The 12,732-nt window shown below is 38.4% G+C and overlaps 1 protein-coding gene across 1 annotated transcript; it reads left to right on the forward strand.

The window, feature by feature from the left end:
• Positions 1–365: 365 nt before the first annotated feature.
• LOC113158035 lies at positions 366–7,349 on the forward strand. Its single transcript, XM_026353696.1, has 7 exons — positions 366–3,075; positions 3,229–3,309; positions 3,613–3,702; positions 3,801–3,896; positions 5,653–5,763; positions 7,045–7,137; positions 7,223–7,349. Exons 1-7 carry the CDS (start codon positions 1,518–1,520, stop codon positions 7,267–7,269), a joined length of 2,076 nt encoding a protein of 691 aa, XP_026209481.1. The 5' UTR covers positions 366–1,517; the 3' UTR covers positions 7,270–7,349.
• The last annotated feature ends 5,383 nt before the right edge of the window (positions 7,350–12,732 follow it).

The raw sequence follows: 12,732 nt of genomic DNA on the forward strand, positions 1-12,732 counted from the left end.
GAATTTGATGAAGTTTCTTATAACAGATAGTGGTGTATCAGACCGCAGTTTATTTGTTGTCACCCTCCACGGTTGCGGAGGCAAGTGAACCGGGGATTAATCGTCAGGTTTAGCTGCCATAACGTGACATACAGTTATTCCCTGCATTAACATGCAGAGTTGCGGCGAAAAGATAAAAATGGCTGTGTGGTCAGGCAGCGGTGCATGTTAACAGCAGACGACAGTGTCCGTCATGGCCTGTGTGAGAGGGGAAACATACGAACCGTCATCATGCAACCTTTAATGTTACAGTATCATGATGACGGAAGAAGGCTGGTGGACAAAGTCGTTACAGTACGTAGACATGACGTGAAATAGTAACACGTCGTGCATGGCCACACAATTAAAGTGGTTTAATTAGTAATAGTGCATGTTAATAAATAAAGCATTAGCATAAGCATTACCTGCAGAGAAAAACTGTATCACCTGTGACACATAGATGCAGTGTGTGGGAAGCACTGTATTTTAATATTTAGCTCAGTGTATAAATAGACCTTGTAATTCAAGGTTGCTTGCAAAAAAAGTTGCATGTGCTAATTAAGCTGATACATATTGTTTATAGCCAATATGTGTTCCCTTGTCATGTAACGTGTAGTGTTTGACAATGCACAATTTATAGTATCTAATGTCACACTGTAAGCCATAAAAACAGTAATTACAATTTAACACTGGTCTAATAAAGGGATTTCAACAGTAATTTGCTCATCCTCCCAGAGTCTGGGAAAAGCCATTAACCAGCTTTAGGGGTGGGTATCTTTAGGGCTATTACTAAATGATTCTTTAAAACCATTCATAAAAGAAAAGTACCATATAGAACATGATTAGGACTTATTTATGAACTAAATAAAACTAAATTAAAGCTTTAATGTCCACTTCTGCATAGTCACCATAATCATCATAATGCTTGGTGAATATATTTCATATTGATCAGACGTCCGTCAATATCACTGATTCCTCCTATCCTGTCATCCTGATTCTGCTGTTGATGTCACCACTGCCTGATAGTTCCACTGTTAAGAGAGATGACATTTTTTCATTTGTCTCAGAATTACTACTTTTACAAAATATTTCCAGGTATTTAAAAAAAATTTAGGGTGAAATAAAATAACCAGTTGTGCTACATACAGTTAAATTTCATCCTAAAATTTCACTATTTGCATAATAATGAGCTGTTTGTGTAAAACCTTCTGGAAGAGTGCAAAACGTATCAATATTGCTTTTTTTGCATGCTTGTTCGATGGGTGGTGGTTACTGTCCTGTTTTAATGCACATAAACTAAGCATGGTTATTGTCAACACAGTGTCCAAATTATCTTCACTTTAACTGTGCCCACAGTGATATGACATCAATATGTTGCAGCCTATTTTAAATAGAGGTTTTATCTGTGTACTTTTGAATGTAAATTTGTTTTGGTTGGTAAATAATTTGATTTCTGACTTTTATTTTTCAAGGAGGATTTATGCAGCAAACATGAGGAAATGGAACCAGAGTTACTGTCATCAAGCAACAGTGGCTCTGATGAAGATTACTACCCCTCACAATTACCCACACAATCCTCTGATGAAGATGAGGTGGTCCCAGAAATGTCAGGTTCCTCAGGCCACAGTGATTTAGAAAAAGACTTTCCCTTATCTAGTGAACATAAGGTCATAAAGGGCCAAGCAACAACAACGTCAATTCAGACAACTGAGCAATCAAAAATAAGGAAGAAAAATAACCCACAAATAACTGTGAAAACAATTAAAAAAAAAGATGGAGGAAGAGTCTGGCACAAAACCCACTATTGTTTATACTGTAAAGAGGCCAATTTGAAGATAGCTAGACATTTGCAAAGAAAACACAAGGATGAAACTGATGTTGCCCATGCCATCAGTTTCCCACCTGGCTCCAAACAAAGAAAGACTCTATTAGAGTCCCTTCGCAATAAGGGTGACTGGCAACATAATGTTAAGGTTTTTGAAGAAGGAGATGGTGAGATAGTGACATGGAAACGGCCCTCTAAGAAAGTTTCTGTAAAAGACTACTTGCCATGTCAACATTGCTATGCAATGTTCAAGAGGACTGAACTCTGGAGACATGAAAAGTCCTGTGGCAGTAGGAAAGGGGTAAGCGAAAAAGGTAAAAGAAGAAGAGTACAAAAAGTTTCCTCACAACTCATTCCAACAACAAAATCATCTGAAGGAATTCAAACGGTCATTCATACTATGCAGCAAGATCATGTAACATCTCACACCAAAAGTGAGTCTGCTAGTGCTCATACCACAATGGAACAACGGAGGTGGAACATTCAAGAGTGTGTATCTTTGACAGAGGATGTTATTACTCTGCAGAACTACTTGAGAAAAATTGAGGACGGGGCTAAAGCAGAATTAAGCAAGCATGCAAGCACAGCAACATACAAAATGCTGAGTGAGAGCCTTCTTGCCCAAATAATAGTGTTCAATAACAAGCGAGAAGGAGAAGCATCACGCTTAACATTGGAGACATATCTAAATGCAGACACTGGCCCTGTGAATAAAGACATTTATGAGACCCTGACACCTGTGGTAAAACAACTGAGCCATAGGCTGACACAGATAGTGACACGTGGAAAGAGAGGAAGAAAAGTGCCCATTCTTCTCCTTGAGCGCACAAAATCCTCTCTTGATTTCCTGATCACAAAACGAAGTCAAGTCGGCGTAACTGAGAAAAATCCATTTCTATTTGCCAGGTTTGCCACAGCAACCAACATTCGTGGCTGTGACTGTCTAAGGAAGTATGCTGCAGAGAGCAAAGTAATCAACCCAAAGCTCCTTACGTCAGCAAAATTAAGAAAGCACGTTGCCACCTTAAGCCAGCTTTTGGAACTTGATATTAAAGAACTGGAGCAAGTAGCTCGTTTTATAGGACATGACATAAGAGTCCACTGTGATTATTATCATCAAACAGACAAAACGTTTCAGGTGGCCAAGATTGGAAAACTTCTCTTTGCAACGGAGCATGGAGCTGGGTTGCTTAAAGGCAAGAGCCTGAAGCCACTGGACTCTGTGGCCTTTGGTGTGTTCATTTATAATTTTCATTTTTTAGTGTTTTTGGTGTATCATCATATGTTTAATTAACAGATCCATCAGACTGTGTGCATTTTTGCAAGAGTATTATGTCTTCTATGTCATACATTTCTAATGTTGCCTATTGTGCACATCTACATAGGTAAAGGACATGATGGCACCTCAAACAAGGGTTCACCAGCAGTCAAAGAGAGAGAGACATCAGCTGCAGACAGACTGCCAGGTAAGAGTAGTGATAAATGTACTTTAAATCATGATAATGTAAATCTAACAAATTCCATCTGAGGCTGTTGCAGTTCAGATTTTAAGTTCTATCTGGAAGTTAAGTCATGGCATCTGGACTTCCTTCTTGTTAGGTTGAAACATTTTGCTACTCATCCAAGTAGCTTCATCAGTGTGATGAAGCTACTTGGATTAAAAGACATCTTGTGAGAGAAGTAAATGAGGCTCAATGTTTATAATTGTGCAAGTAGGCCAGGCATATTCTGTGAACATTTCTCTATACTAATCTATGCCGTTTTAACAGACACAGAACTGCCAAGCCAATCTTCTGCCTGTCAGCAGATGACTTTAACTGACAGACAAGACAATGAAGATAACAGCCTTACTGATGGAGGTAAGTCCTAGAAATGTAAAGAAAATGATCAGTAATTGGTATCAATTTTCTTGCAGTGCAGTTTAGCACTTTCATGCTACTAAACTAATCTTTCACAGGAGAGCAGGAACAAACCCCCACAATACCACCGGTTGAGGGGCAAAAAAAGACAGCCAAAAGAAAGCATTGTGAAGATGTGATTTATAAAGCAGGGGGTAAGTAAAGCAGAAGTGATTAATATTTCTGAAAACAAATTTACTTTGGGCTAAGTTGCTCTATTAGAAGCTGTTAGAAATATTGGTTTAATTACAATGGATTTGAGATGTCACTGTTAAGTATACTGTAAAGCACATTTCCTTTGCTGTATCAACCTTACTCAGCATATCTGGAGTTCAGTGGCTCTCTTTTCTGACAGACAACATTTTCAACATAAAGGGTTGCAGTTTTGAAAAGGTAGTGTCTCCCATAGTATTACTTATACAGACGTTATGCATACAAAATTTGTGGGAAAAAAGGGTATACTTACTGAAAACTCAATACAAGGTCAAGGGTATGTTTAAGACAATGAGTGGGTTTATTTACAATTGTTAAACTGGCACAGTACAGGAGTCCAGTCCAGCCCTTGCATAAAAGTGGTCTACGATAGCCAGCCTGAGGTTGACCAGTACAGAGGTACAGGCTCAGGTGAAGAGATTCATCCAGCTCCATTCACTACCTTCATCCCAGTGTTTCCTCTGTTACATCTGCACTTGCACCTGCATAAGTCTGAGACTACAGATACAAGTGGAGCCACACTGGTATCTGTAGTAGTCGTTTTGGTTGCTGAAAAAAATTTAAGCTGCAAATATACTTTTACTGCCTACGAGATATTAATTTTAGGTTCTTCACTAAACCAAGTAGAATCTCATCATGTGAACCTGGCTCAGTCACACACAATATGTCTTTTATATCAATGAGGAGAGGCTATGTACACTGTAAGGGACCCTTATATCACTACAAATAAAGCAGACTGTACTTTATTTAGCAGATTTAGCAAAAACTAATACCAAACAATAAGTGTTTAAAATGATAAAAATCAACAATACAGTAAATCAATCATATTGGTTTATTCTTTCCCTATCATAACTATCATTCTGCTCACAACTCCTTGGTAGTGGATGAATAAGGCTGGTTGAACAGCATAAATGTCCAGAATGCAAAAACTGATGGTTAAAAGTCTTTGGTTGAAGCATGATTCAATCCTCCAGTTCTCATCACCTTGTTGAAGTCTTATCTCCTGGCCTGATGGTCTGGATAGAAAATCTGTGAATTCAGTTAAAAACTCAGAGTATGGGACAGGGGGACGGTACACAATAACAAACAGGACTGGTTTTTGACTTTTCCAGTCAGGATCAGGGAGGCTAAGAGTGAGGCTCTCAAATGAATTAAAACAATATTTAGGTCTGGGGTTGATTAATAAACTTGAGTGGAGGATTGGTGCTACTCCTCCACCCCATGTGTTCTCACAGCTCACAGCATTTATACTTGTGTCTATAGGTAGGGATTTTGTAAATTCAGAAATAATGGAGACCCAGAGCTGCAGCAGAGCAACAGTGTACTCTGCTGTGGGGCAGGTAACATGTTGTCTGTATTTGATAAGTTCACAACTGAGGTCTGCCTATTAGTCACCTACAGTAATACAATAACCAGTGTTGCTGGTGTAATTTAAAACGGTACAGTGATCCTCTCAGAGAGCGAAATAACTTCAGTCTCTGAAAAATAATAAGTCGGGACCAGATTTTGAACAGTAAGATTGAACATTTTGTGATTGGTATTAAACACTGGAATCCTAGCAGCAGCATATCATCTGGGGTAGCTGCCACGTCTCAGTGGAATGGAAGGCAACAGAGAGAAGCAGAAGCAGAAACACACCACTATCCCTCTCTACATTGATTATGTGAGTTGATTTCACTGTAATGTGTCATTTCTCAGATGAAGAGGAGAGCCCATGTGAAACGACAAAACCTGACATTAAGAGGCAAAAGAAGACGAAACGGAAGTATGTCGATGATGATGACGACAATTATGGTGATGTTGATAAAGGTGAGTCCAGACACAAGTGTTCTCAATCTTTGTATTAGTATTTTCACTGTACAAGTTATATTATCTTTCTTAGATGAAGAGGAGCGTCACTCTGCCACAACACTCCCTCTCAAGGGGGAAAAGAAAGCTGCACATATAAGTGTACACAATGACACTGATAAGATGAATTTCTGTACACTAGTGTAGTTACATTAGAGTACTGTAGTACGAGTGATGCACAAGACGGTGATTGACTACATTGTTAAAATGGTGTTGCAGAGTTATTGTCCTAAAGTCTTACTATTTGCTTAATCCTTGTGAGTTGCATTAAAGTTGCTAGGTTGGATGTTTTAGGGCTGTTTGATTACTATGTTTGTAGCTGTTGCAGGAGTGTTGGTATGGGCTGTGATATTAGAAGTACTTATTTGTACTAAAGTTACAAATAATCTTAATATCTGCTAGGGTAGTTGATAAACTACTTGAAGTAGCAATACTAACTGTACTGTTGGTGGTGCTTATACGTGTAATATATATAATCAAGTCTAGTCAAGATAAAAACAGAAACATGGCATGAGAAAGCTAGACAGACTACTGTTTGACTAAAACTAATGATTTAAAGTTTCTAAAGGGAGGAATTGAGAGATGATAGGATGACCTAACCATAGCGGTAAACAGTGATGCATGATGTAGGTGGAGACAGGCACAACAGAATCTAGAACCAGAACTCATAGATAAACACACAGAAGACACAACCTAATGGTTATCATAACTCATATATTTATCACACTCATTTTAGGAATAAGTTATTAATTGAAAGGTTTAAATGAGGTGAAGCGGACTTTGCAGTAGCAGATGTGAGACTAAGCTAATGCGACAAATTAATGTTGGTGAAGATTCTGTAATTTAGGTAAAGTTATCTGGAAGTTCAGTCATGGCAACTGGACTTCCTGGACTCATCCAAGTAGGTTCTCCAGTCTACCTGATGAGTATTGCAAAATTTTGACCTAACAAGGAAGTCCAGTTGCCATCACTTAACTCATGTTTTCATCAGAATTCCATTTTCCATTTGAATTCCCATTTTTGAATAGGAGATTCATTATAATCAAGTATGTAGCTAAATATTATGGAAGTATCACTAAAGACACAGACGCAGACCACAGCCTCGGGTTTTCTCCTGAGGTGGTCACATTCAGCTTTAGGGACAACAGCTTTGTTCAGACCACTGATGACAGCTTGACCCCAGCACTTTGGCAGGACACCCTGTAACTCTGCATCTAACTTAGTTTGTTTTTTGGTTCATAGGAGTTCCAAAAGTAAAAGGAACAAGACCCTGGAGTGAGGAGGAAAGGACTGCAGTCCAACGATGCATGGCAAAATTTGTGGACATGGAAAGACGTAAAGTACTTTGCAAACAATGAGATCTTCAAGATCAAAAGGAAGCATCATTTAAATTTTTTCCTGTTTGTTGTTGTTTTTTTAGGAAAAAAACCTCTTGCTGCTAAGGACTGTACTGCACTGCACATTTAGAAATTTGCACTTCTGATGTTACTTCTGAAGTTATCTGGACGTTGAGTCATGGCAACTGGACTTCCTCCTGGACAGCTTGGATAAGTAGCTTCTTCAGTCAGAAGAAGACTGTCCAGAAGGAAGTCCAGTTGCCATGACTCAACTTTGAATTTGTTTCTCTGTTTACAACAGATAAGCTAAGGACTGTACTGCACTTTCAGACGTTTCTGAATGCTGATGCTTGTTTGAATACTAAGTACATGTTTAAAAAAATAAATAATTGTGATGATGATTACAATCAGTTGTAACATATTACATTTGTAATTACAGAATTTTATTTATTTATATACACATACATACATAGATACATACACATACATATATGTACATACACAAACACAAATTTGTATAGACCATTCTCACAGCCGTAACAGTATACTGACCGTACAGTTTAACTCAGGAGCCCCGCCCGGTCCTCAAACAGATGGTTAGAAACTTTTTTTGTAAAACATGGTGATCAGAGTTATCTAATGGGGTGTGTTGGTTAAGATTGCCATCTAGTGCCTAGAAATGTTATTTTGGGGTTAACAGGAGTAGTAGAAATGCCGGTTCTCACTTTGTTGGCCCTTTGACTCGGTCCTCACTGCGTAGGAAGTACAAGAATGTGTGTGTGTGTGTGTGTGTGTGTGTGTGTGTGTGTGTGTGTGTGTGTGTGTGTGTGAGGCCCCTGAATCAATGAACAGAACAGAAAATAGTTTTACCCACTACAACATTAAAAATGCTGCTTACATGTGTTGTTATTTTTCATTATAATAATCCATGTATGTGATATCTCTCTATGGGGCTTTTACTTTTAGTACTTCAGTACTTCGTACATTTTGCTGGTAAGACTAATACTTATTTAATACTTATAAATATCCTACTATTCATTGAAAGTGTAAAGAATGTCAGCTCTGGTTTTTAACAATGGCCATCAGTGAAACACTGATGGGAAACTGGAGTCCAGGTGGGAGTATTACTGAGTAATACTCAGTAATACTCAGTCAGCAATAAACTAATGATTAGTTAACACCTAATATACTAGTTTTATGAGTTTGTGTGCAAAACCTTCTTTAAAACTATGGCCAGGTATTTTCCATAAGGGACAATTCAGCTTCATGGAGCGTCACTTGAGACCTAAATGTGTCCTTAACATAAAGGTTTCAGTGATTAACTACACAAAAATGGCAACATATAAAAAACATATGTAGTTAAATTACTATGTAAATAGAAATGCAGTTTATACCATCAATCAACACATTACCATCAAACTACCGTAAAATGTAGTTAAACTACTAGTTTAATCACATGTAGTTCACGGCTCCTCAACACTGATGATATTAATATTCTCATACAGTAGTAGTTGTAGTAAAAGTTTTTGATGAATCAGGCCTTTTGTTGGCTGAAAATGTGTTTAGTTTGTAATACATCACTTTTACACTTACATCAGACACAAATTGTTATTCCAACTTCATGTGATGTTTTGTAGATTAGCTTTAAGTTTGAACTTAATGTTTCTGTCAGGTCAGTTACTAACAAGTCACGTAGTTAAAGCTGCACAAATATGTCTGTACAAACAAAGGCTCAATTTATTACATTTAATTAATAATCTTCGTCTCTATTGTCATCAGCAGCCTTTTTCATTAATGACCTGTTCTGTGAGTGATTCTGATGCTCTGAAGGTTTATTAGAGATCAGTCTGACAGAGCAATACTGTGGTCTTCATGTTGAATTAAAGAACGAGCTGAACAAAGAAAGAAAGTTGTGCTTTATTATATTTATATATTTTTTATATATATTGGACAATTGTAGTTTCACAATTTGTGAATCCAAAAGTAGAGTAATTGCCTCATTTCTGATTAATGAATCATGAAGAAATATATATACATTTTATAACCATCAAAAAAGCGTCAGCGCTTGTAAACAAACAATAAGCGTTATAATTAATCCTAAAACTAATCCTAATTACAGATCACTGACTTACTGTTTTCCCCTCCCATTTGATCTCAGATGTTACTCACTTTTCTCATACCTGCCACCACCCCCACTCATCTCTGCTCTTTGACAGTAGATGTTTTCATTCTTTCCAACCAGGTGAGGGTGTCTCGTATGTTAGCTATCACTGTCAGCCCTGCAATTATGGGATTTGAGCTCCCAGAACAAGGCTTGGGGGCCCAGAGGAGGGCTTGGTGTGTACGTACTGGTGGGGCCCCAGGGCCACAGCCTGGGCTGTGATGTGAAGTTTGAGTCAGAGCAGGGGAGTGACAGGAGTAGCCTCTGGCAAGGCAGTGCCAACAGGGAGAGTGTGTCACATCCAGATCAATGAGTTAGTCAGCCAAACATTCACAGGCTCTTTCTCTGCGATGCCTTGACATTGATATGTGGAACATTTATTTTGGCATCAAGCAGCGCAATTCAAATATGACACAAAAAAAAAGACTAGTGCCAACAAGATTTCTGTTATCACAGCGTTTTTATTTTGCATGCAGGTTATCATGCTGTTGTATGACACTGACACTAAAACACACAAAGGCACACATTCAGGCACAAGACACATTCCAGCTGTGGTATCACTGAAACACAAACAGGAGCGTGTGCACACACACAATAACACACACACACACACACTGCAGCACATTCCAAGGGGGAACGTCGCAGGTTTGCTCACATGTTGCAATGGCCTCTGTGGCTCTGGGTCAGAGAGCTGTGGTGAGTGACCACCTTTTTAGCTTCCCGCCTTGTTTGTTTTCCAAAGACAGTGTCATCAATTCTCTAACAAGGGACTAGACACAGCAACAACAAGGAGCACAGGACCTCCCTGTTGTTCCCTGTGAAGTATAATGACTGATCTAGCATGCATGCAATAACAGACATCAGTGCTCTGTGCGTCTGACTACATTCCGACCGGCGTATTTGTGTATACGTCTGTTCAGGTTTGTGTGTGTGTACGTGCCTCTGTGGGCTCGAATTGATATCATGAAGTGAAATCTCTTTTCTCTTGTCTATACAAACATGTAGCCCATGCTCATACGATCTGACAAAAGACCAAGAATGTACACAGTTGAAGAAGTATTAGTACCTGTATAAGTAAAGATAATCATCTGAGTGACTGAGGGTGTTTGGATTAGTGTATTTCAATTGAATACAAATTTAATATTCCATATAAAAGAATAATTGCTCCTCCGATAGCTTGTCAGACACACCGCACACGTGGATTTTAGAAATGCCAAGATACAAATATCCACATGGATCCACCGCTAGATGACTATAACATAACATTTTTTTGATTTTTCTGAGATAATTAGTTGAAAAGCTGATCTACAACTCACACACAGTAAAATAATAGTTATTTACTGTGGAAAATATAGGCTATTTATAGGAGGTACACACACTCGATTGCAAGTATTTACTCTGAAATATACTCCACTACAAGTAAAAGTACCCATTATTTTTCCTACTATGAGAAACAAAGTGCAAAAGTACTTCACTGAGAAAAGAGTAGAGAGTAATTGAAACAATATTCAAATTGATGCTTATTATAACATACATGTAGGAATCACGTCCAGAGTTACTTAACAAATTGTAAAAGGTGAAAATTATGATTAATGTGTTGTTACCTGCAGTTTTAACCACCTAATAATCTATGAAAGATTTATAGTTTATTAGTTAATACAGCTTTTATAAGTATGGAAACCTGAAAAAAGTAACTGGCAACTAATGATGAATGATTAAAACAAATGAAGCCTGTCACGATCCAACTAGCAACACAACTGTAACCAACAACTGTAAGGTTCCCTAATTCACACCGAGTTACTGTTAAATAGTGAGGTTTTGAAATGTGACTTTGGTTATTTTAGGACAGATGGGGTCTTGTTGTTTCCCCCGTGCCCCCCTAACCATCTGCAGGTAGCCTTATATTTATTGTTCAAACTTGGCAAGGAAGTGAATCAGCATATTTCCCAAAATGTCGAACACTTCCTGTGACTAACAATAATACACTTAATTTATGTAAGACTTTTCTGAAACAACGTTTAAAGTAAACATCACAGTGACACAGACATTAACCATAAAAATTACATCTACCACAATTTTTTTTTTTTTTTTTTTTTTTTGTGAAATGTACCTTTTTAGAAACAAGTATTGTTCACATATTTGATATATGATTTGACTTTGATCAATATTGTTTCTACAAAAGTCTGCAAATATTATTGTCTTTTCATTGATATGGCCTCCCCACCCCATAAGGCTGGGTGGGACCTCAAACTCAAGGTCTACAGTGGACTGTTCGAATTGATTGATGTTGTCTTTTGGCCAAATCAGGCACGCCAGACCTCGGCTTTGCACAAATATTCATGCAAAGAAACAAAGACAGGAAGTAGAAGAATCATGTCTGAATTTTTACACTTTATTTTTTTGTCTGCATGAAGCAAACTGCCACAAAAATGATACGCGAGAAGAAATTGGATTCTGATGCTCTGTAATGATGTGATATTTTATCAATCTAGATGAGGAAATCACCTGATCCCTTTCTCTCATTTACGGAGAGGTCAGAGTTCGGGGTCAGATACAGAACAAGCATGAAGAGTCCCTGCTGTTACTGTAGCTTCAACCAAAGTAGTCCAGTTGAAGAACAGTGTCTCAGTTCTTTACTCATCATTATTAACACCAACACAGAATAGCGTTGTGTTGCTTGGTATTTTAAACATCATTTTGAAAAATAATAAACTTTATTCAGAAATGTCACGTTTTGCCAAAACAAACTTTGATAAAATACCAACGTAGCTGCTGGAGAGACAGTAGCATTTTCTCCCGAAGGATGTTTACCTCTCGAAAGCCAGGATGCATGCATGTTTTTATTTTACAGCAACATTGTCTTTCCCCCGGAGAGCCATTAGTGCCTAAGCAAATTAGAGAAAGTCCCTCCAGCAGCAGGCTGAACTTGATTCAACCTCTCGATAGTTTGACGATTTTTCACGAGCCCTGGCCAAGTAGGACAGAACATACACTCTACTAGAGGGAACACTGAAAGCCCCACACGCCCTAGTTAGTGAAGGCCGCCTCCCTACCCTCCCTGTCTTTATCTACATGGCCAGTGTGACAGCAGAGAGGATAAGCATATTTAGGTTGCTTGTTTCCTCCCGAACTAGATTCCCAACACCGTAGATCACAGACATTACAGCCCTTACATCCTATGTTAGCGCTCATATATACAAACACACACCTGCTTTGGGCAAGGCCGTCTGGGAGAGAATTACAGCAGGCTAATTTATGACACCCAAGGGAGAGCAGAGGGTAGGTGACCCAGACTGGCCTGACCTCACTTCCTCCTCTCATGGTCTCCAAGTTAGACCTTTTCATACACAGATAGGGCTTTGCTTTTCACATCACCTTCTCACAGTCAAACACACTACCTGATTAGGGTATCTTTTTCCTAACCTGGTTGAA

This window comes from Anabas testudineus, chromosome 15, assembly GCF_900324465.2.
Source record: "Anabas testudineus chromosome 15, fAnaTes1.2, whole genome shotgun sequence".
NCBI lineage: Eukaryota > Metazoa > Chordata > Actinopteri > Anabantiformes > Anabantidae > Anabas > Anabas testudineus.